The 26,139-nt window shown below is 41.0% G+C and overlaps 1 protein-coding gene across 13 annotated transcripts in view; it reads right to left on the bottom strand.

Annotated features, from left to right (window-relative positions):
• The window catches only part of Chka (choline kinase alpha), a 65,147-nt gene that overhangs the window by 5,392 nt on the left and 33,616 nt on the right, over window positions 1–26,139 (bottom strand). For 3 of the 13 annotated variants that reach the window (XM_010636163.3, XM_033756623.1, XM_033756622.1), the window contains 8 exons: window positions 16,954–17,007; window positions 10,525–10,638; window positions 7,946–8,079; window positions 7,518–7,622; window positions 6,574–6,632; window positions 3,291–3,378; window positions 2,698–2,806; window positions 432–538 (listed from right to left, as the gene is read on the bottom strand). In XM_010636163.3, the coding sequence (XP_010634465.2) occupies window positions 432–538; window positions 2,698–2,806; window positions 3,291–3,378; window positions 6,574–6,632; window positions 7,518–7,622; window positions 7,946–8,079; window positions 10,525–10,638; window positions 16,954–17,007 (770 nt within the window). The other 10 variants (XM_033756632.1, XM_033756624.1, XM_033756625.1 and 7 more) reach the window with 9 other exon arrangements.

Raw genomic sequence — 26,139 nt, 5'->3', positions numbered from 1 at the left:
GCCAGCCCTCCCCCAGGTCCTGGTGGTCCCTTGTGGTCTACTAGTCCCTTAGTGCACCCCCTTCTGTGGGTTCTCTTCCACTGTTTTTCTATTTCCACCCATTCAAGAAAGAAGAGGGGAGACTATGTGCCACTGGAGCTTGAGGGCAGGCTGGGGGCAGCAGGCTCAGCAAGATGGGTGAACACTCGAAGGACCTTGAAGATACGACCTGTGATGGGGGGGCAGAAAAGGCAGCCCAAAGGTACCCAAACTGTGTCACAAACGACCCCAACAATAGAACAACCCACTGAAGAGAAACACGAATACACTGTGACTTAGAACTTTGCAGAATCTGATATGTTAGGGCTGTTTTGAGAGCTATTGAGGAAAAAGTCAAAATAGATCAGAAAACAGTATGCTACCTTTGTAAATTGAAAAAGGAAAAAAGTTACCTATTGACTTCAAGCAACATTTCTTCCTCTGTAGTGGATTTTTCTTCACTAGTGAGGTTTTCAAAGTCATTTTGGAATGTAGCCAAGTAACTGGAAATAAAATGGAGCTTAAAAAAGAAGTAACTGTGTTAGGATCAATGATGGTTTAAAGCACACACTATCAATAGCTGCCACAAAGCACAAACCCCTGTGTGATTAGACTCCTCAGTCTCAGGGAAAACCTGTGGCACATCCTGCTGTTACGTGCTCCCCGCAGTAATCACCACTGTGTTCCTGCTGGCTTGGTTCACAACAGAAGACCTACTGGACTTGGCGTGGCATGGTTGCTACTACCAGTACTTCTGGAGGCTGTGACTTGGGTAGGATCATTTCTCCCTAATCAAATCCACACGTTTTTCACTGTCTGACCTCAAAGCAGGTCAGGCTGATATCACACTTTTTGCCACACTGGCCACCATTCCACACAGGGCTGCCACAAACATGCAGCTGCAGCTCTCTGGAGCGGCCTGGTGTTCACTGCAGGCATTTCCTCAGTGGATGCTGCACTACAAAAGGCAAAGTGCCTTCCCACCCTGAGATTTTACAATTATTTACACATTTATGTTGGTAAAATGGCAAAGCTACACTTTGATGTGGAAGGCAAAGAGTAACCTACAGTTCTACAAGAGCATTAAAAATAATATAATTCATTCAAACACAGCTTATCTCAGAAATCCGTAATAGTTAAACATTTTAAAATATTTCATAGCAGACTAAAAATGAGATTATGTCAACAGACGCAGTAAGGTTATCTGATAAAGCCCTGCACTCATCTTCAGAACTTTTCAGAAACTATAACGAGAAGGGAACTTCCAAAAACTTACATGTTGTTGTACCAGAGGTTATAAAGCTCTAGCTTTCATTGAAATGGAATGTGCTTAGACCAGCACTCTCCCCTTCCAAGTCTAACAGTTCTGACCTCTATTTCAGAGCTCCTGCTTTGTAAGTCTAATTTCTCTCCCACTTGCAACAATCTAAACACCCAAAGCCTGAGACCGTGCTCTCTTCCCCTGGCTGAGCAGTCCCATCTTTTCCCACCCATCTCATGGAATTCTGGCTGCTTCTTTTCAACACGTTCATCTTAATCAGCTTTAAAATGTGCCCAGAAGAGGAGGTACAAATTGTAGTCCTCAGCAAGCCCACGTGCAAACAGCCACCCTGAAGACTCTTCATCCAGGCACGGGGCTCCAAGCCCTGTGTAGGCCCCAGGCTGAGAGAACTTCTACAATTGCTGTCCTCACCCCTAACTGCAGCAGGGGATCTCTAGGGAAGCAAGCTGCTGCTCCTTATACTCTCAGACCTACCCACTGTACTTCCACCCAAAGCCTCAACAGTGGTAAGAGAATTCCCAGGAGAATGAGTGTCCCAATCAGCAGTCTGCAGTAATGGAGGACAGGAAAGGGAACTGTCCCCACCAAAGGCATCTCCTCCAGCTACTAAATCATGGTGCCCAGATCTGCTTCTCTCTGCACAGTGTGAAATGAATAGAGGAAAGTCAATGACCCAAAATAAGCCTGGAAAGCAGAGCAGGGGCTGGGATTTTGGGGAAAGCTAGAAAAACTACAAAGGAGGCAATGTCTCTGGCATAGGAATTAAAAAAGAACTAAACTCAAGAGTCAAGTGTGAATCCACATTTAACAGGAAAAAAAAAAATTTTTTTAACTTAGCAAAGGGGCTACCTAATCATGGTACAATTTAAAAAGAGTACCTTTGAGCCGGGGATTTATCTCAGCGGTTCTGCCACCTGCCTCGCAAGCGCAAGGACCTGAGTTTGATCCCCGGTACCAAAAAAAAAAAAATTGAGTTTGATCCCCGGTACAAAAAAAAAAAAAAAGAGTACCTTTGAAAATGAAAAAGTAACCAAGACCTGGCATGAAAAGGTACAAGATCCCAGTAAAGAATGTAACTGTACTATCTACCTAGAATGTACCAATAAATTAAATTTAAAAAAAAAATGAAAAAGTAGCTAGGAATGCTGGCTGAGATAGGAGATTACCAAGTTTAAGGCCAGCCTGAGCAACTTAGTGACACCCTGTCTCGAAATAAAATAAAAGGAAGAGCTGAGGGCATGGCTCAGAGGTAAAGTGGTTGGCTAGCATGCAAAAAGCCCTGGGTTCAATCTCCAATACTGCAAAAACAACAAAAATCTCATACAATTCTGCCTGGTGCTAAAATTGATCTGTGTATAGAAGTAACTTGTCAAGTCTATTAAAAACTCATGTCCTACCTGCTGTTTCCTGGTAGGATACTTCTGACTATTTGCTCTGAAGAAAGGGTACTTTTCATAGGTATAATCATACATCCATTCACAGAAGTGATTCCCAATGTCGAATCCTCTGAAAGAGAAAAGACAGTACAAAGCATGAGCCACACCGTGGGCCTGCTTACTCCCCGACCAAGAAGAAAAGTCAGGCCAGAACCACTGGACTTCCTGAGCACACAGAGGTATAGGAGCTTTGGTGACAGGGAGACACAATTAGGAGATCATCGAAATCACAGCTGAATGAAGCTATAAAGAGGCCATCTAAACTGATGCTCAAACGCAATGTATCTCCTGTAATCAGTACTTATGGAAAGAAAAGGAGCCTGGCAGCCCAAATAAAGCACCAAAACTGGATGTGAATGACACTGGGGCTCCTGACTACCCAGCCAGCTAGGAATAAAGGAGGCTGTGGATTCCCTGGACAGATGCCTTCTCTTCCAGGGGAGGATGCTTTCAACTCAGCATACTGCTTTCAATTTTTTTTCCCTGTAATTGTTTCATAAATATATCAGAATGAAACAGTACTGAAAAGTAAGCCTTTGACTGTAACATATTACCTGTAATTATAACTGCTGTACTCAAAGTCAATCAGCATCAGTTTCTGTTTTTCAGAATTCTCGTGGCCTTCCAACAATAAGACATTACCTGAAAAAAATTTTGAGTGACAAGACTTTTATAACAGAAGACTCAAGTCCTCAGAGGGCAAAGCTAAGAGTGGCTCTGGCTCTGCTGAGGCCCTTGTCTGACTTTGGCATTCAGTTCCACAGATACCACGGGCACAGAACAGGGAGGGGCTGGCCCCTGGCAGGGAGATTTCGGACTCATCTGCCCACGGCCCTGGTTCTCTTGGGAGCCCCCATTCACTGTGGAACAATCCCCGACCTCTCATTCACTGTCTAAAGAGTGCTTCCTGAATGTTTCCCACAGGGCAGAGTGGAGCTCACTGGCCCGCTCCCTTCAGCAGCCTTGGCGTTCAGCTGCTAGCAGGGATAGCTGGGTATACCAGGAAAACAGCTGCCATGGTGTCTCCCTGGGGATGTCAGGGCCAAGCTCAGCTACAACAGTGCTCCACTGCTCTGCCTGATCTGGTGTTCCCTCCCAAGGAGGCCACAGCACTATCATCACTGTGGTGATGTTTCATCATATTGCTGAATTCCGGGCATGAGATGGGTTGGTCACCAGCCTGGCACTGCTAAGATCCCCACACTATGATGCTCAGCATTTCAGCACCATAGGGTGGGCAGGTGGGCACCAGGGAGGGAGCCTTTCCTGTTTGGCTCTCTCCTTCCCTGGGTTTCTGATGAGACATTAAGTTTCTAGGTGTTTCCATGTTTCCAACATGAAAAAAAACAGAGACAAATACTCAAAGCAGCAGAACAAAATGAATGTGTAACTCTCATCTCTGTCCCTTCCACATTTCCCCATCACTAAGGCAGCTGACTTCTTTCTCATCTGTCTCTGCTGATGTCTATGATGTTTCCCATCCCATCACTACTGTAAGGGTATGGCTAACACCCAAAGCAATTTCTGATCCTGCTCCATTTGAGTTAGCCAGCAAGAGTCAGCTAATTAGTGTAAGGCAGTTGGGCTCAAACTAAGGGCTTTTTTTTTTTTGGTACTGGGGATCAAACTCAGAACCTTGAGCTTGCGAGACAGGCAGCAGCACCATTGAGCTAAATCCCCAACCCAAAGATTTATAACTTACTATTTCTTCTTTCTTTTTTTTTTTTAATTGGGGATTGAACTCAGGACCTTGTGCTTACGAGGCAGGCAGCAGCACCACTGAGCTAAAACACCAGCCCCATAAGAGCTTTTTGTATTTTGGGGGGGTCGGTACCAGGGATCAAACTCTGGTCCTTGTGCTTTTGAAGCAGGAGGTGGGACCACTCTGCTAAATCCCTGGCCCCCATAAGGGCTTATTGACGACAAGTCTTCATGATGGACTATTCTGGAACTAAAAGCAAATTGGTCAAGTAGGAAAATCACTTGGGCTCAAGGGTTTGGGAGCCAGGCAAGGCAAGACATTGCAATAAAAATGTAACAGAAGCAGAGTGGGGTGGCACACGCCTGTAATCCCAGCACGCAGGAGGCTGAGACAGAAGGATCGCTGTGAGTTGGAGACCAGCCTGGGCTACATAGTGAGTTCCAGGTCAGTCTCAATTACTCAGTGAGACCCTGACTAAAAATATATATATATATATATAATATATACATATATATATAAACATTATATAAACAGAATAAATATATATAACTGAAGTCAAGAGCTAGGCACAGTGGTACATGTCTATAATCCCATGTACTTGGAAGGCTGAGGTAGGAGGAACACTTAAGCTCAAGAGCAGTCACTATCTCAAAAACGGAACAAGGAGAATAGATATTAGGAAGTACAAAGAACACATTCAAATGGGAAGGGGAACAAGGGAGGGACTGCAAGGAAGGGAAAGGGATGAAGAAAAAGAGAATGGAAGAAAACAAAGCTTTTGTAAATGGTGAGGGGATGAAGGGTTGAAGGGAGGAGGGGAATGGGGAAAAAGAATGGAGATATATTATAAATTCCCTATGATGAATATGATCATAAGGTATGGCAAACATGTACTTATAAAATTTTTTTTAAATGGAACACACACACACACACACACACACATTGAGCCCAGCCAAGAAGAGCCTGAGGTGGGACCACAGCTGTCATAGCTGTCATCACTAGGCAATGTCGGTGGCTTCAGTAAGACCCGCACCATTAGGAAGACTCTGATTAAACTATCAAATTGGAAATCACACTGGGTAACATTTTGTGATAGTAAGGCACATATGGCACTGTAATTTTCTCAAGCATAGCAACCCCAAATCATTAATGGCAGACACACTGATATTAATAGAGAAAGAGGATGATGGGCATGGTGGCGCATGCCTGTAATCCCAGCACTCGGGAGGCTGAGGCAGGAGGATCGCTGTGAGTTCGAGACCAGCCTGGGCTACATAGTGAGTTGCAGCTCAGTCTCAACTACACAGTGAGACCCTGTCTCAAAAAACCAAAACAAAACAAAAAACAACAAACAAACAAACAAAAAACCAATAGAGAAAGAGGGTTAAGCTGCCCTGAGCTGCTCAGTATAGAAAGGAAGGGCCCATGTGACAAGGGAGCTGATCTTGGTCCTTTTTTTGGGGGGGAGTACTGGGGATCGAACTCAGTACCTTGCACTTGCAAGGCAAATAGCAGAACCACTGAACTAAATCCCCAGCATGATCTTGGTTAACTGCTCCTGCTTGAAGAAGGGAGTCAAATACAATAAGTAATATAAGACTTAGAAAGTTTGAGTCTTTGTCCCAACTCCCTAGATTAGTGAATATTACCTGAGATTTTTCCCTTTGTAAGTTATTTTATTTTAGTAGAATAGAATGATACTCTGTGTTTTTCTAAAATTTGCTTCTTTCTGTTAACCTACCCTGGAGATTTTTCTATCAATATGTGTAGAAGTCTCACTCTTTTTTTAAAAATTCATTTGTGATACTAGATTGAATGTAAGGCCTTGTGCAGCTGTAAGACAAGTATTCTACAACTGAGGTACACCCTTAGCCCTCATTTTTTTTGAGATGGCATCCTGCAAAACTGTCCAAGGAGGGCTTGAATTTGTGACCCTCCTGCATCAGCACCCAAGTAGCTAGGATTGTAAGCACAACCCAGAGAACCCAGTTTATCTCACTCTTTAGAAGTTACACAAGAGCTGGCTGGGTGCACCACAACCTAATGTATCCAACACTCTGGACAGTCATCTGGCATTTATCACACACATTTGGAAATACACTTAAATCCCATCTTTAGTATGTGGCAATTCTTACCTTCTTGACAGTCATTATGACAAAATACAACTGGAGACAGAGTAGATTCAAGTAATAATCTGAAAAAGGAAGGAAGGTTTTACTTGTAGCTACCACACTTTAAAGTCAGATACAACTGTCCTGCTCTCAGCATGGCCAGCACTATATTAGGGCTTCAAGCAACACAGTCTAGTGTAGTAGTTTTCATGTGATTTCTGAAAACCATGTCATTATGTGATAATAGCTCTGCTGTAGTACATAGCAGAAACTCACACAAGCCTCTCCGTACTTGAAGTTCTTTCCTGCAGCAGGACCTTTGTACATACTGTTCTCTGGAGCACCCATTCTGGTCCCTCATGTGGAGCCCTTCTCTAACCACAGATCCGAAGCAGATCTGTCTTTGTTGGTCTGCTTTGGTCTATGTCCCCTTCACAGCACGTATCAATCTGATATTATCTGTTTTCTGTCTTAATAAAATGACTTGTTCACATCAACACACTGTCCAGCACAGCAGACACTAAAATAACCAAGTAAATGAAGGTGTAAGTGCTGGTCAATATGTATGCAAATAGCCTGTCCTGAGTGCACCACAGTGGCCTCCATTCAGAGATCAGACTCCATTTAGAGGTTGCCACCCAAAGGTTAGGTTTAATCATGTCTCTCATCCATTTTCAGTCCCCAGCCTGTGCTAATGCCCCATAAACTGTCCTGCTCTATGCACCAGACCACTCCTGAGGGCCTGCCCCCCCCCCGGCAATGTTCCTAAATTGAGAGGTGAAGTGACAGCATACATGGAACATACAAGATGACAAAGCTTACCTGTCCAACCACCCTGCAAAACCAGTGTGAGGTACCAGGGTTCGGGTAAGCTTACTCAGTGTTTACTGATGATTTTAGTGACTAAGGATATTTACACCGCTGGACAGATGGACCCACTCAGTCAGGAAACGGAAGCAAACACTCACCTCAGATTTTCTAGTTCCAAAGGAAGGTTGTAACTGAGGAACTTCTGGAGCTGTTTAACTCTGGATTCTTCAGTAAACTTAATTTTCAGCACTTGATTTAGATATCTATTTAAACAAGGGAGGGCAAAGGACCACTGCTCAGTTCATCAAAGTGCATTCTGAGGCCTCAGTTACCTGACACCTACCTGCACAGTCACAGGACAGGGTTGCTCCTGTCTCCAGGAGGGAAGGGAAGCAACTGGGAAACACAGCACTCTTAAGAAGTCCCCCTCCCCCATTTCTGCAAACAAAGCTTTCTTCTCTGTCCAAAAACTGACTGCTTCATGCATTTACAAAAGAAAGACTTATTCAGGAGATAAACACCAGAACCACCAGTGAACCAAGGGAGGGCCTCCCCACCCTGAAGGCAGCTCACACTGACCACTTACTTTTCCATTGTTCCAAAAAGCCATTTGGGTTCCTTATTGAATGGCATTTTCATACCATGAAATGTGGCCATTTTCTCAGCTATTTCTGCAGAAATATCTGGTAAACTTAATTCTTCAGTGTCTAATCGTCTGCTCTGAAATTTAAAAAAAAATTTTAAATGGACATTTAACCAGGTAACCTAGCAAGTGTGAGATCACACCATCCTAAGAATGAGGAGCCAGTTTCTGCAGGACACTTAAGTCTTACCAATGCACAAAGTCCCTTAAAAATTGACAGTGTTGGGCCAGGAATTTAGCTCAGTGGTTCCACCACCTGCCTGGCAAGCACAAGGACCCAAGTTTGATTCCCGGTACCAAAAAAAAAAAAAAAAAAAAAAACACCAAAACAAAAGAAAATTGACAGTGTTTCCACAGTGACTTAGCAACTGCCTGGAACATCTAGAGTGAAAAGCAGGCCCTCCTCCCAGGGTCTTCTGCATTCAAAATCCTTTTCAATCATGAGAAAGTTGTCTTTAAATTTTAATGAACTAAAGTCTTCTCCCATGAGCTATGATTTTGCCCTCTATAAAGTTAGTCTGTTCACTGGATCCAAGCCAGCAACCCTGTCTGCAACAAAGCCCAACCCCTAGCTCCTCCCTCTGCTCTGCCACTCAGCAGGGAAGGCGTGATGTTCAACAGAGTCTTCACAGTGTTCCCTAGCATGGCACAGGGCCACACTGGACAAGACAACCACAGCCCCAAAGCAGCCCCAGGCCACACTTGTTCTGACCCTCTCACAGTGCATTCTCAGGAGCCTGTGGTCCATGAGGTCCTTCCAGCTCCCACATGTGCTGCTTCTCTCAGCGGATATTATCAAGTATTACAAATTACACACAGCTGTATATGCCATACTTCTACAATTGGCGGCACAGTGGATTTATGCCAGCACCACCACAAATGGGTGAGTACTGCCCAGTACTGATGTTACAATGGCTACAATGCCACTGGATAGCAGGTACTTTTTAACTCCATTATAACTCTGTAGGATCACTGTCACATATATAGTTCCCAATGTTCACAGAAATGTTATGCAGCACATGACTAATTTGTGGGGCAATGTGGAAACTTTAAAGCTAACATGTGAAAGATGAACAAATCTGAGGATGTCAAGCTCCTTTATCAGCACAGAGAAAGGGAAATGGAGACTGTGTACCATTCTTAAAGGTCACTTGCTCTCCCATACCCTTGCAAAGACAGCAACTGGTCAAGAGGAAACCAAGAAATATCGTGTGGTATTAGGTGGAACCATGTAAAATTGTCTGAGTGTCAAAGACAGTTGAAGGTTAGCTGTTCATATGGCTCAACTTAGTATTTTAATAGAATTTAAAAATTCTTCACTGTGCAGTAAGCAATCTATCAAAAGGGCATAGAATTTAAGAACTAGAACAGAATTGATTACACAGAACTTTCAGCACACATGCATGTTTTTTCTTTTTTTTTGAGACAGGATCCTGCTTGCTCTGTAGCCTAAACTGGCCTCAAACTCACAATCTTCCTGCCTCAGCCTACTTATTGCTGGGATTGTCAACACACCTTGACTATATGTATGTGTATTAAGGTAATTTTTAAACTTGCTTTTTAGGGGTTGAAGGTGTAAGCTCAGTGGGAGAATATTTGCCTGGCATGTAGAGGGTTCATCTCCAGCACCACGAAACACAAAATCTTTGCTTTTATTGGGCTTCATAAAAAATGGTATGATGCTATCCATATAGTATTTTGTCTTTTGATGACTGAGACAAGGTCTGTGTTTCAGATTTGCACATGTACCTGAAGACAAAAGCCCCTGGCAAGCGTTACTGCAATATTTTTTAAAAATGCCTCAGGCCAACAAGGAAAGGGGGAAAAATTCCTTATTGTCTGGAAACAGGATTTGAAAGAGATCTCTGGGGGACAGGAGCAGGAGAGACCCTAAAAATGTAGGAAAATGGAAACGAAGGGAAGATGATAGATCCAGAAGATGGATTTCTGTAGCTAGAGATGCAGTGGGTGTGGCTGGAGCTCAGATACTACAGCAGTGACATTTATTTGGGGTTTTTTGTTTGTTTGTTTTTTGTCTTGTCAGTGTTGGTAACTAAACCCAGGGCTTTACGTGTACCAGGCAAGGGTTCTACCACTGGGTTATACCCCTTGTCCATTTAAAAAATTTTAATTTGTGTCACTATTTCATTTGTGCAGGGGGTTGTTTCTGTGTTGCACAGGTGCTGGGGATTGAACCTACAGCTGTATGCATGCCAGGCAAGTGCTCTACTTCTGAGGCAGGTCTCTGCCAGCCCTCCAGCATCAGGTTCTATACAGAAAGCCCCAGGGGTTGGGGGGGACAATAAAATGAAAAGGGGAAGGATTAGGGGACAATGTAATAGTGAGGGGACAATGTAACAGTGAGTCTTACATATATTTTTAATTTGGATAACTGTGTCTTTATAGGAGAGAAAGAGGTTCTGGTATTATTTCATACCACAGTATTTCGGGTTTCTGAGACATGGAACCCACCTTCTACATGTGGCTCGTGTCAACTGACAGTTCACACACACACATCTTACCGGGATGAACTGCTCCAGTCGTCCTTGAGGAAAGATGCCATACAGTTTTGGCCCAAGAGACCTTTCTGCAAGAATGGCAAACATAACACTTTCCAGAACCATGGCCTCAGCTCCCTAAAACAGAAGGCAACAAACAAGGTATTTACTGAAGCATCAGGAACACTTTCCCACAGGCAGTTTCTTCCAGTCCTTACTGGTACTCTGCTGTGGGTATCACCATCACCCCAATGCAAAAATGAAATAAAAGACTCAAAAGCTACACACTTATAACCTACAGGATCCATGCTTGCAAGCATTACACTACATGGATGAGATTTAAAATTTAAGTTTATTTTAGGTCAACTGGTTCCAAAAATAGAAAAACTATCTATTAGTGCTTGCACTTCTTTTATAATGGGTATGAGGAGTTTCACCTTTGGTCACCCAACAAAGACCACAATCCCAGCCATTCTGGTGTGGCTGATCTGCCTTTTGATTGAGAGCAACTAGTGAAAGTGAATGATCCAAAGGCCTCTGTCTACTAAATTGGTCTGTGGGTCCAGTAAGTTTGACCACTACTGATTTAGGTCTGGGGCTTTTTGTTCCAAAGTACTCTGGCATGAGCACTCAAGGTTTCCAATTTCAGCTTTTACTTCCAACCTTTCTCCACCTCCAATGTTAGTATTCCTGCTAAAATCTCTATGTAGCTCCTATGTTGTATCTTTAGTCCTAATAACTGTGAGATCTAAAATAATTTTGCTTCAAAATCCATCCTTTTGCCTCAATTTAAATTCCTTTCTTAGTCAACCAGGTACCCTGAATGTCTTGAGGATCTTTCACACAAGACATTCCTGGGTCCCAACCCTGAGTTTCTAAGTTGATGGATTTAAGGGAAGGCGCCTACAGGTATGTTCTGAAAAACATTCCAGATGACCCTAGCGTAATCTTTGTTAAGGAATGTTCTGTAGGGGATGTGATCCCAGAACAACACTTTTTAAAGCACTCACATTATCCAAAAAACTGAGAAACTATGAGGAGACCTCATTAGGCAATGACAAAATGTTAGACTTAGTAAGAACAAACAGAAGCTACTTCCAAGGGATATCAGACCACGTTAGAGTAAAAAGCAATTCAGTTTCTTTTACATTTTGTAGGGGCAAATGTATTTGTCGGTAACCCCCCCATTATAGCCTAATCATCATCTTGTATAATCCCCACAATTATGGTCTGACCATTATTTTCTGAGGCTCAGTCTTTATTTACAAATTTGTATTATGTGTTTTTGACAGCATACATATAGCACTGATCAATTTAATGAATTTCAGAGCAGTATTTGATTTTTTTATTTTTATAAACACTTAATGACAATATCTAGTTATCTCCACATAATTGATGAAATGTTTCCCACCACTCACCCAAGCCTCACAGCACACTTGCCCAGGTTGGCCCTAGCTGCCTTCAAGCCCAACATGGGAAACTGTGTAGGGAAGCTCACCAGAGGGTTTGTGAGGTGTCCTCTTTCACATACTCGCCCTGCTTTGGAGAGCAGCACACCCTAGCACTCTGAAGACTACAGCACCTCCTGAACTGGATAGGCTGCAAAACTAACAGAGCCTGAACATTTCCGGGCAAGAGTATGGTCCCCTCGTGTCCTAGACCAGGAAACCTATTATTGTGTCTCTTCACAGCCCTTGCCATTTGTAGAATCTCTCATGAAACTGTAACTTATTCTCCCATCATTTCAAAAGGGTAGATTTAGCATTTATTTCATCTAGGCATCCTGAATTTTGTAAGAATTTAAGCATATTTTCTGATTTTCTTTGTTTGTTTGTTTTGGTACTGGGGATTGACCTTGGGACCATGCGCAGAAGGCAGCAGAACCACTGAAAATTCCCGACCTAATTTTCCGATTTTCTACACAACAGAATAACTAAAGATGAAGAGCATTAAGGGGGGGGGCACATATATCTGAAATAAAATATCCTTTAACGTTTGAAATTTCAAGTTTTATATACAGGGTTAAGCCCTGCTTTATTACTTCAGGGGGTAGCTGTTGCATATCACGTCCACTCAGAAAAGAAGATCCCTGGAATAGACTTATTTACACGTGGCAGCACTGTCCCTTGGGAACCTGGATCAATAAATTGTGCAGACTCCACTCCAGAGCAGTCAGTCCACACCTAGAAACAGTGCCAAGAAGGTACACAGAGACTTAACTTCTGATTCTCTTCTCGCTGTTTTGAACACTGTAAACAAAACTTTGTTCTTATCCAACACTGCAGTTCAGTATTTAGAAAGACAAGGAGGTGGCATGTAAAAGGTAGGATTTGGACAGTTAGAAAATGAATAAGAATATCAAAGACACAAGCAAGACAGGTTGGGAAGGATGATCAACTCCTGATAGATAGTTTCTTTGTGATCAGAGTCTCCAAAGCTCCTGAAAGCAGGTTAACAAGGTCGAGGGAGGGCTAGGCAGATGGCTCAGTCCACACCTTCGCACCATGCCTGTGTCAGCCCAAGGCCATGCAACTATAGCTGGTTCTACTTCTACAGAAGAGATTAATACTTTAACAATTCACTTTGACTTCTACTATGTACCCAGCACTCTGCCAAGCATCAGGGAACAAAACATAAGACTCTGCTTATCTTGAAACAGACAATAAGTCAATGAATCCAACTACAGACAGTCCTTCACTGCCATGGAGGGACAGAAGAGTGGAATGACAGGGTATGATGGGATGGCTATGATCTGAGACCCACGGGTGAACAGGAGCTGTGAGCAACCTGATGAGCAGTAAGTTTGGTGCATTCAAGGAGTAGGAAGGAGAAGTGCACCTGGAATAGGGGAACAAAGGGAAAGGAGACAGCAGGGGCAGCCTGCAGTACAAGCTGGGGTGTAAAGAAAGGTCTGGGTAAAGAAACTCCAAAGTTCTCAAAATGTTGAGAAAGTTTAAAACCCTGCATATGGCAAGCTCTCCCAGTAACAGATGATGGAACCAGCACCAGGCCTAAGAATGCCCAACATCCAGAGCAACAGCTTTCAGACCCACCAGTTGTCATCCTCATCAGAAAGGCATTTATACAGCAACCCATCCACACACACACCAGATATTACACACTAAGTAATATTTATCCTCATGACCAGGCAAGCTTCCTAATATGTTTGTTTGTGTGTAGTGCAGGGGATTTAACCCAGGGCCTTCCCACTGAGCTACATCATCAGTCCTTTTTTATTTGAGACAAGATCTTGCTAAGTCATCCTAGCTGGACTTGAACTTGCAATCCTCAATCCTCCTGCCTTTGATCTTTGGCTCCTAGTATTATTCTACTGTATTTCATTTAAAATATGAACAAGTCAAGTGTAGTGGTGGGCACCTCGTAGTCTCAGTTATCTAGGAGGCTGAGGCAATAAGACACACAGTAAGATTCTATTGAAAAAAGGGAAGGGAGAAAAGGAGGGAAAAGGGAAGGGGGAGGGGAGGGAAAGGAAGGAGGGGGAAGGGAAGGAGGGGGAGGGGAAAGGAAAGGAAAAAGGAAAAGGAAAGGGAAAAGGAAAAAGGGGACCCCTTTGGGCAAAGGGAGGTAAGATACCTGCCATCTTAAGGCAATCTGGGTCAGACATTGCCCAGGGTTCAAAAGGAGGAAAAGAAAGAGGACATGGATCTGACAATATGGAAACTGTTGGTGACTAAACAAGAATACTTTCAGAGAAGTGATGGGGACAGGTGTCAGATGGGAAATAAAGTGTAAACAAAATGACTTTTTGGGCGGGGGGCAATACTGGAGATTGAACCTAGACCCTTCACACTGAGCATCCCCAGCACTTTAAAAAATTTCATTTTAAATTTTGAGACAGTGTCTTGCTAAATTGTTAAGTCGCCCAGGCTGGGCTCAAACTTGCAGTTCTCCTGCCTCAGGCTCCTGGAGTGCTGGGATTACAGGTCTATGCCACCATGCTTTTTTTTAAAATGGGCTTTTATCTATAAAGTGTCATTTATTTTTTTAAAAATTAAAGAGAACTGGGGATTTAGCTCAGTGGTTCCGCCATCTGCTTGACAAGTGCAAGGTCCCGAGTTCCATCCCTGGTACAAAAAAGCAAGGTCCAGTAATAAGAATTCTCACAGTATGAGCCTCTAGAGAAAACATAGCAAGACTGTAGTATTTTAGCCAAAAACAAACAGCCTCATTGCAATCAGGGGGAAATGGCAGACAAAACTGTAGGGCTGCTCTCAACTGTAACTGACCAGCACACTTCCCAAGTATCAAGAGAAGACACAATTAAGACCCATTCCAATTGAAAAAGACTAAGGAGAAACTGCCAAAAATGCCATGTTGGGATCCTGGCTAAAGGCAGGGACAGAATAAAAGAAAACATCAGTGGAAAGAAAGTCTTTTGAAATTCTAATAAGTCTGTGGTTTAGTTATTATTACTGTACCAATGTCAATGTTCTAGTTCTGGTAACTACACTGAGGTTATGTAAAATGAGAACATTAGGGAAACTGGGTAAGTGGTGCACAGGAACTCTGTACTATTTTGCAACTTGTTCCATAAGTCTAAAATGTGTTTGAAATAAAAAGTTAAAAATAAATTCATATACACAAAGACCCGAGTTCGATCCCAGGTATCAAATTAAGTAAATAAATAAATAAATAAAAATTCATATTTAAAAAAACGTGAAGGCCGGGCGTGGTGGTGCACACCTGTAATCCCAGCACTCAGGAGGCTGAGGCAGGAATGGATCGCTGTGAGTTCGAGACCAACCTGGGCTATACAATGAGTTCCAGGTCAGTCTCAATTACATAGTGAGACCCTGTCTCAAAAAAAACAAAAACAAACTGAAGTCAAGCCATATGACACAACTAAGTAATTCTGTATACTAGAAATAAATGTGTTTGTTACATTTCCCTTTGTACTTTCCTATGCTTTCAAAAATTTTTTCCGAAAAAGACCACTAGGAAGAAAGCAGACACAGTAGATTCTATCTCAGGAAATCTTACTGAAGGCTGGTGGCAGCGCATTTGTTCAGTGTGCAGTAGGGCCCTGGGTTTGATCCCCAGTACCACCACCCCATGGGGCCGGGGAATTAGCTCAGTGGTTCTGCTGCCTGCCTCACAAGCTCAAGGTCTAGAGTTCAATCCCCTGGGGGAGGGGAAGAAAAGAAAAAGGAAAAAGGAAAAAGGAAAAAGGAAAGGAAAGGAAAGGATAAATGTTTAAAAAGAATGTGTCAGGCATGGGAACAGAGATGCAGTGGGAGCAAAGAAGGCATAAATGCAAAGCATTCTGTCACCTAGAGAAGAAAGGAAAACAACAAGAAGTCAGACTCGAAGAAAGCAAAGCCAAGTGTGGCATACAAGGGCAGAATGTCCTTCAAAAGGAAAGGTCCATGGAAAGGACAGTGCAGACAAAGAGGACTTACAACAGGAAGCTAAGGGATGGAAAATAAGCAGCCATCAAAGGTGGTGGTCCTGGGGCTGGGAATGTAGCTTGGAGGTAGAGCTTCTGTCTAGCAGTTGTGCTTGCCTGGGTTCTATGCTCAGGATCACATTTAAAAAAAAAAAGAATGAACTTCTACTTCCCACTAAGACTGGGGACAAGGAAGTCTGAAGAGCAAACAGAAGCCTGAAATAGACTTCTTCCATCAGGAAATAAACACAATGGAGAATGTTCCCAGGCAGTGTCAAGTGCCCACCAGAGCCTGCTCATCCCAAAATCAAACTTGCCGGGCCAGGGATTTAGCTCAGTGGTTCCAGTGCCAGCTTTGCAAGCTCAGGGACCCAAGTTTGATCCCTGGTACCAAAAAAAAAAACCACAAAAACAAAAACAAAACAAACAAAATGAAACTTGCCCTCCCAACTAAGTAATTTTTTTCTAGTCATGTTTAGCTGCAGATGCAGCCCAGAGGAAGCACAGAGCTGGCTGGGCTCAGTGGTCAGGGTTTTTTACAAGGTGAGCACAACAGGAGGTGGGCAGAGAAATGAGCTGAGAACATGTAGAAGAAAAGACCTATCCATGATGGTAGAGCTGGGTTCTCAGCTGAGCAAGACAGACAGCAGGTGGAGAGGGCAGATGGACAGTGGGAGGGTAGCAGTGCTTAGACCAGAGGACTTGATGGTAGCCAGCGAGAGGCAGCTGCAGGTGTGCCAAGTGGGCTGGGAGGTCAGCAAGTGGTGGACTGTTAAAGCTGGCACGGCAAAGGGGCACAATTTCTAGGGATAAAGTCTAGGGCACAGCCAAGTGAGTGCACAACAGGTGAGGACTAGAAAGAAGTGGCTGTCCGAGATGAAGTGGTCAGAATACAGAGAATCCTCACTGCCGGCCCACTTCAGTGAGGGTTCCCAAAATGCCAAAAGCCCTTCTTCTAAGACAAGAACTGCTAAACTTCAGGGCAGTGAGGTTGGCTCACACCAGTTTACATCTCATTCAGGTACAGAATGGGCTGAATTACTTACTTGAAATTCATTTTCTTTCTGAGCTTGTTCGGATCCCTCCTTATTACAGGACCTCTATGAATGAGAAAAAGCAAACACTTCTGGTGAGATGGAGAACAATGAGCGGACACTAACTTTGCAACCACCAGAACAATCAGGGTTTACAAAATGCAACAGATTTTTAATAAGGGCTTCTCAGCCCACCATGTGACCAGCATAGTCTAAAGTCACCAGCAGCCTCCAGCACTAGTACCAAGGCCTCAGAAAGTGCTTCATCTCTTTACAAATAGCTGCATGTCTCACAGCTGTCCCCATGCACCTTTCACAATTTCACTGTTAGGAAAGCCACTAGAGTACAGGCCTCCAATTGGGCCTTCTAAAGACAAGCACAGGCTGAGGCTCTCGCCAATTTAACTACATGGATCTTTCAAGTCAACCTTCACGGACAGGAGCATCAACACGCCTGTGGATGGCCTTGGTTAGCACAGAATGTGGACAGAGGAGAAAGTGATGTGCAGGCAGGAAGCCTGGCACAGGCTCTAGGCAACTGCCACTTCTTAGACTAACCCTTCTAGTTCAGTTGGCCATAGCCAAAACTGAATCATTCCTCCAGCAAAAAGACAACTGTGTGACTTCAATAAAGTCCCTAAGAATTATCTTATATATTAATATATTAAGGGTTACTTTTGTACCACTTTCCTCAATGAAATTGCAAATTAATGGTAACCAGAACTGTAATAACAACATACTAGATTACCAACTACCACAAGCACCTCTTAGTCTACAGTCTTTCTTCATGGCACAGATTATGTATTTCCAAAGCAACCCCCCACCCCAAGTACTTAAAACCTCTCATACTATCTTTAATAAAGGAATGTGGAAAAGTTAAGTCAGAAACTTACAGGACAGGTCAAAATTTTATACTCAACTATTGCCTCTAAAAATGTTACTTGTTACAAGTAAACTAAGTCTGCTTAAATCAGACCCAAGAGGAATCCCATAAAGGAAACCTCTTTAAAAGAATTTAAGGTAAGAGATTCTTGAATATCCCATGAAAAACATACCTTTCCATTCCACAGCTTATCAAAAATACCTGTACCAAGGGTGGAAAGTGTGGACAGGGGAAAAAATGCCATGTTAAGCAACACCAGCTACTCTAGCAGCATTCAAAAGACCTCGTGATTTAAAAGCAACCACTCTCATCCATCATACACCAAAATAACATTCCAGACATTTTAATACATGTTTTATATAAACAGTACATGTTTGTCATACTCTATAAACAAATATCCATATTCATAAAGCTATCTGCAAAAGGCTTCTAATGTTTCCACGGACACATATTCAATAATATCTGTCACATATAGTTAAGTACATTTGATACAAAGTACAGAAAGTACAAATGGTGATATGTGATACTTTCATCTGCGTAATCTGCATTTTTCTGAGAAAAGATGTTACAGGTTAAATCCCGTTACAATGAAAGCTATAAAAATCAAATTACTACAAAAATATGCTAGACACTTGCTGGTATATGCTGTAAATAAGACTTAGGGAGAAGGAGTCACTGTAATAAAGCTTTACCACTCTCTTAACTCCAAAACTCTCTCATGAGTAAATGTACCTTAGACTTATGCCTCAATGGTCAATGAGCAGGAGCCTCTCCATCTCCTTCGTTGGATGTTAGTCTTCCCGAAGAGCCCCGAGCAAATCCTGATGCTTGCTTGGTAAACAAATGCTCCAGTACTGTGAAGCACAAAGCAAACAAGCCCAAGGAGCAACCTAGTAAGGGAGGGCCTGAGGCAAATTTACATCCTGTTTCCAGCAGTGAGAAAAGTGGCTGCAGTGTCAATTAGGACACTGAATGGGACTAAAATGCCCCTTAAAAGTCCTTATGCTTCCCCCCCCCAAGGAAAAGTTAAGGGCTAAAATAGTTCTGTAATCTGACATATTACATATTAATATATTGTACCAAAAGCTTTAACACAAATAAGAAATTTAAATATCCTACTGAAATGTGTAACGGGATTTGACCTGCATCAAATTCTAAATGACTATGGTTATTCCTATGCTGTTATTGCTCTAACTGTATCTTCTTAGGGAGATACAGTTCATGGGTTATTTAGCTAACAGAAGTCCGTTTCCTTGTCTAATGGTGCTCTCAAAAGCAAATCATTTTAACCCCAAATTACAAACTGCTTATAGTTACAAGGCCATTCTTTAACACATTAGCACTAAAAGGAAACATAAATTTCTTATTTCCCCACTCCCACCCGCCCCTTCATCTGAAATAAATACAGAACTTACATCATAAGAGCACCATTGCAAAGGTGAGATGGACTTCTGCAATATGCAGCCCTGAGTTCTGTTTCCTCAGTACAGAATGCCCAGGCTCCCTAAGGCCTGCAAACAAGAAGAGTACAACCAGGAAGCCTCAAGCCGGAAAGGAGTTGTGAGAAAGTAAGAAGGTCAAGTAAAGGTCTATTCACTTTGCCAGAAGAGAGGTCAGAGATATTTTCTGTCCAGGAAGATAGGAAATAAAATTTTATTTTGTAATCTCTGGGATTTTACTCAGGGATATAAATATGAGGCAGGAATTAAAATGTTGTATAAATTATTTGGCATAACTTCAAACTTTCCTCTAAGGTGCAAATTAATAAAAATTATCATCTATAAGTATAAAACTATTAGAAATTTGAACACTAGTTATTTTAATATTAGAGTATTATTTCATTTGTGGGGAGGTGCTGGGGAGCTTACACCTAATTATTTTGATGTGAACATCATTGTCATATATAAATTTTTGTTGTTTGGTTTTTGTTTGTTTGTAAGAAATAATGCGATGTCTGGAATTTGCTTCAAAATAACTCAGAAAAGAGGTGAAGGAAAAGATGAAGACTGGTCAGGTGGGGAAAACAAATATACCTGGAGTTCATCAGTCTTCTGTCTACTTTTATATTTATTTGACATTCTCCATAATAACAAGATTTTTACAAATAAACACTGAAATTTCAAAACCTAAGAAATCAGAATGTCTCAGATATGTTTAAGACACCAAACTGCATATAATGAAAATGGGGGAATTCCATATTATAATTTACCCTCTCTCATGGTAAAACTATCCTACCATGGGCTTCCTCTCACTTAATTTCCTTCCTATTTTGGACTTGGTTTCCAGACAATCTGTTATAGTCATGTATTCATTCGCCCGTGATGTAGGAAATAAAACAGGCTTAAGCAGTAGCAATAATAAAAAGGGTATAATTAATATTTTGGATTTAAAGTTACCAAAGATTTTAAAAGCTGAAAGATTCTGATTGTCCAAGAACTTTTAAATTAAAAAATCTAAATTTCTAAAAGTCTGAATTTTCATTTTTACTTTAAATGTTATCTAATTTTAAAATTGCTTAAAAGCATGTTACTTTTATAATACATATACTTCATACAAGGTTTCAAATGTTACTTCTCTGATAAAATCATATTTTAAGGCTCTGTATTTCCAACGAGACTGTTGAAGTATTATGTTCATGTTGAAGAGCACTGGTTTTCAAACTGTTCTATTTCAGGCCTAGAAAAGGAAAGGAAAATTAACAGGTAGCAAAACAACTTTAGGGCCTAAGATGAGAAGACGTCACTGATAAAATTTGGTGTTATATAATTTTAGGATTTAAAAACATTTAATCCTCAAACTGTCTTAATAAAATTTTTCATTTTGGACAAGTTTTTGTTTTTGTTCTGCAGTGCTAGGGATCTGACTGGCAGTACTAAATACAAGATTCGTCTGAGAATAAGGGAAGTAGGTTGATGGCTAAACTACTTTAGTAAAGTCCCATTTGTGAGATGAAACAAACCAGCACAACAGTTTTCCCTAGTGTCTGTGTATACATGGGTGTGGGAATATAAATGAATTACCAGAGGCGGCCAACAGAAAGTGGCATGAAGTAGCAGGTAGTTATTTGAAATATTTAAAGTGTCTTTAAAGATCTATTACTGCATAGGCTGCTCCTGGGACAGGCTGGGAAAAGTTATTAACTCAGCCCCAAAGAATTGAGATACCATCAAGAGCATAACAAACTGGGAGTGCTTTAAGAAATCAGGGGCCCAGGATTTAGCTCAGGCCTGCCTTGCAAGTACAAGGTCCTGTGTTCAATCCCTGGTACCAAAAAAAAGCAAGAAAAAAAGAAATGAAGTTATTAGCAGTTCCAAACAATGCCATAATAAAATACATACATTACAAATAATAGTAGCTGTGGAACACACTTCTGCCATATTTTCTTCTTCCCACTACCTCTTTGCTATCAAAAAAGAACTACACAGATCATTCAGCTATTGTTTCTCTTTACAGGCTCTCTATACAATTCAGAGCAAACTGGGGCACATGAGTGGGAAAGAGTAATTCAACTGTTGGCCAGACTCAATTTCCACAGCTTCTGATGTCTGGTTTGGAAAAACAACTTACTTTCCACTAATCTGGGATTGTCTTTGGAGCTGAGTTCTAGAAACTCCCAAGTTCTCAGCACCCCTGAGAATAACAGGAGGAACTCCACTGTTGTCAACACCACAGAGGTGTGATGCTTGTTTAGTCCTGAAGTGGTACTGGACTTTGTTACTATGCAGCCTAGACTGTGGTTTTGAAGACTTCTAGTATCTGTTACCTAACCACACCTAACTCTCTAGGAGAGAAGACTCTTAACAAAGTCCCTGGCCTAACCCTGCCAAGTCTCTACTGATGATGCAACTCTTTTTCCATCTCAGGCGAAGTGGGGCAAAAAAGTGCAAGAGTCGTGACTACAGACAATACAGCAGCCATACGACTCTTCTTTGCAATGTTTTCTTCTGAGTGCTATCGTGGTCCCTAACCTTCCTTCTCCCTGATTTCTATGAAAAAAAATTCTATACTTATTGCTTCTATGGTTTTTACAGTATTCTATAAAAATATTTTACAGAACACATTAAAATGTGAGATCTCAATGCAATGATTTTAAAGTACAACTTATGTGATTAGTTTATGAGCACTTAATCACAAGTGACTTCTAATATTCTATGGTATCCTCTACAGAATCTTCCATCATCCCAAAGAGCATTCTTTTTGAATTTTTAAATAATATAACAATTTAAAACAGTATGACTCAAACATGGATGGACGACTCTAACAGGCTCTAGGTGACAAAACCTGATAGCTGGTGAGTGGAGGCTCATTTCAGGGCCTTCTCAAAATTTATGTCTGATCCAGACAACCTCCTGACCCAAGACTTTTGGGACTTCCAAGGCTAAAATACCTTTCACAGAAACAAATGAGGGTTATCCTGTTAGGAACATTTTTCCAGGCCTTATAGAGCAGCACTGCTGAGGCCTGGGTATCCTAAGAAATGCAAAAGTGCACTAACTGACAAGCGCAAAGAAGGAAGTTTATTGCTAACTCTGACTAAAAGAGATAGATATACATGATGTTTCCTTAATGCTTAAAATGGAATAAAGGAAGAATTTAAGTACTTCAATTAAATTTTCAAGTTGAGGCCAATAAATTTCTAAAATTACTAAATGTTTGTCATTTTCTACTGAGGAAACAGAAGAAAGGAATCTGATTTGCCTTGGACAAAAACCAAAACAAACCCAACCCCCGCAAAGTGATATATCTACATAAAACATTCTAAAATCTTAATCACTGTACCTCTTTTTAAGCACAGCACAAACTGTAGCTGGTGCTACTTAACAAGCATTACAATTTTCTTTTTTAAAAGCATTTCTTGAATCCAAGAACTAAAAGAAAGAAATTAAAGCTGTAGAGAATGCTCCAACTTCAGAGGTCTCATACTATACCGTGAATCGTGTCTGTCACCTGGAAACCAGAGTGCTCCAGGCACGATCGCATGGACAAGCCTGCAGCAGAGAACACATGCACATACAGCTAAAGTGGTACATTACCCCCATCACCCTTCACTCCACCCAACACAAGACATTCCTTCCCAGATCGGGGTGGCTGCGGTCAAGCCATTCTTCCAGAGACCAGAAATCTGCATTGGCTTCATGCTATAAATTCCAAATGTTTAAGACCAGCAAGACAAGGACAGTTTGAATATGTCAAAATTAGACATAGTAGTCTGTGGTTTATTTAGTTATCAAAAGAAGGCACCAAAGCAGGTATGGATGGACTATGGGCAGTAATTTGGCAACAACAGTGTGTGTGGGAGGGAGGGATATTAACTAAGAAACACAAGGTTAGACCAAAGGGAGGACATACAATGAAGGTAAAAAAATTTTACTTCTAAGAGGGAAGTTTTGAATATCTTAACAGGAAATATAATTACATGATATTCAATATAGGGAGCTTTGTTTTCTTAAGTAGTAACAGGGATTGAACCTAGGACCTACACACTGAGCTATATCCCCAATCCTTTTTATTTTGAGACAGGGACTCAATAAATTGCCCTAGGTGGGCTTGAACTTGTGATTCTCCTATCTCAGCCTCCCAGAGTGCTGGGATTATAGCTGTGTACCACCATGCCTCGCTCAGGGGGATTTTTAAAAAGCAGAGCAAACAAAACAATGTAAGCTCATAATGAGACTAAGTGCAATGAGGCGGGGGAAGTTCACAGTATTCAGCTAGAGGGGCAGCTCTCTATTGAGAAGCCTCAGCAATGTTGATTTTTGCAGTGAGTGTGACCTTAGTTCACAGAATTAATAAGCAATTGACTTTTCAGTAACCAATATTTTAATATTAACTACCTATGACTCGTTCTATATTTTACTGTGGTTTAACTTTTAATTAAACTGGAGTTAAGAGAAAATAGGGAAGAGGATATTTTGTTTCCTGGATTCTAAAAGGCCTGTGTCCCAAATTTTACTCATTTGAAATACAAATACATATCTGCGTTGTGCCTTGATGTCTTCAGGTATATTATGGTTAGTACTCAAACAAGCACTAATATTAGCCTTCTATTGCTCAAAAAACAAACAAAAACATTTTTCCAGACAACACTCAAGAGAGATCTTTGATGTGTGTTATAAACATTCATGCCTGTGAGACCGTTGGTAACGGCGAGGCCAATCTCTCCATTCATGCACAGAAGGATTTGGCTTAACACAGAGTCACTGTTCTGACAGAGGAAAGGACAAAGCACTCCTCTGAGACTTCCGCCAACTGGCACAGGTTACATTGAATGAACAATACGTACTGACATTTGTGTCTTCCACAATTCATGATAAATAAGCAAACTGGTTATTTGTAATCAGCCAAACTTGCTTCTTTGAAAAGGCTGCTACTGGACGTTGCAGAGCTCATGTTCCTTCCCAGTATTAGAAAGGAAAAAAATCAAGTTACATTTATAGCTAGGTTTAGTTTCAAGCTCTCTTGTAGCAATTACTCTCTCTCTCTCTACAAAAGCAAAAGCTGAAGTATTTTCAAAATTTCAATTAAACTATCCTACTTTATTTCACAATAACTTTATAGTTTGATTTTCATCATCCCTACAACTAATGAAATAGCCTCCTCCCCTAAATTTAAAGCTAGTTTATATAAAACAGATACTAAATTATATTAAGTATTAAGATAGAACTAACATTTTTATATGTAATAATTTCCTACAGATTTTATAGCTATGAGTCTTGTTCATATTTTCAAAAGGACTTACTCCTGTCCTTGTGAAACACAGAACTTTTCCTAAGTACCCTAAAACTAACACAAACCCTAAACAAAACTTCTGGGATATAATTAGAGCGTTTGCTTATGTCTCATCTCACAAAATTAAGGGCTGGAAGAGACAGATTATTTGTGGGACACAAACTGTGAGTGTGAACCCAAGCAGAAGGTTTTACCTTGGCTTTCTGTTTCTGGTACTTAACCCTTAGAGAACTGCACCAAAGAGCAGTCATTTCACTGTCACTATGGAAATAAAGGAAATTAGACATCTCACAACACCAAAAGGTATAAATCAGAAAACCGAGAAGATTTAAAATCAAGTCACTTGAAGTACTTCTACTTAATATTTGACTGTCAGAGGTTAAAAGTTCAAAGTTTAAAATGAGGAAAGGAAAAGTAGGGACATACTAAACTGGTCTATCATATAATTAAGCAAAACAGCAAAATATTCTGAGAAAATACAAAGGCCTATCATTATGTGCAATAGTCTTCAATTAACATTTTTCAAGGAAAGAGTGAACTGTGGCCCACCTTAGAGGTTATAATGGCATTTACATAGCTTGAGGAGACACCAATTATTTCTTTATAAACACAACACATGTATAGAACGTATGTGCTTTCTTAGAAGGTACAGTGAAAAAGAGAAAGAGCAAAAAATCTGATTTATTGAATTGCATTTAGCCCATACATTTATTGAAGTACTGGGATTTATTATGGGTCTCCATATTAGTTCCACTGAATCTCTTACTGCAACTCCTGATGATTTACTATCCACTCTGGCATTTTAAGATAAGAACAAAGGCCTTACTGTAGGCCATAAATATCTCCTTTCATGACAGACCAGATTCATTTGAAAAAGTTGATCATAAATCAGCAATTGGATTCCACCCATGTCAAGAATAAATAACAGAAATTTGAAAACTGAGCTAAAAACCTTTGAAAATGAATTTGCCTCATAAAATCCCTGGCACACTGTTGTAGAAGCTCAACTTTTATTTAAGCTGGCTCACATCCTACTCTACTTTCTTTCTCTCCTACCATACCATTTCAAAGCCCCTGAATTTGGCTCATGTTGTCACAGTATTCCCAATGACCAAGAGTCTACAACAGCCCTTGCTATTTGAAACTCTTAGGTGACAAAAAGTGTCCCTGTAGACTTTCAAAATTTGAGAATGAAAAATTGTTCAATTTGAAGTGGTAAGTTTCACGATTTTACTAAGTTTAAACTTCAACCAAAAGAGCATGCGTGAACTTAAGATTCAATTATCTATTAATAATGCAAAGGTATAGTTTTCCAAAAATGACTTCATTTTTAAACAAGTTTTTCATTTTAATAATCAATTGTGAGATTGCTAGACATATGCTTTTACATCTTAGAAAAATCATTCATTGCCTGTTCTAAACAGATGCTTGCAAGCATGGTCTCCACTTTTTATCAGTAAATGGTGGCTTCAAGAAGGGAAATGGAAACTAATTCAAACTTTTTTTTTTTAGTTTTTTTGAGACAGGGTCTCACTACGTAGTTGAGACTGACCTGGAACTACTACATAGCCCAGGCTGGTCTCGAA

This window comes from Fukomys damarensis, unplaced genomic scaffold (assembly GCF_012274545.1).
Source record: "Fukomys damarensis isolate Sample0158 unplaced genomic scaffold, DMR_v1.0_HiC HiC_scaffold_27, whole genome shotgun sequence".
In the NCBI taxonomy this organism is placed as follows: domain Eukaryota; kingdom Metazoa; phylum Chordata; class Mammalia; order Rodentia; family Bathyergidae; genus Fukomys; species Fukomys damarensis.
Note: the sequence above shows the minus strand (reverse complement) of the source record. Positions and strands in the feature narration are given on the sequence as shown.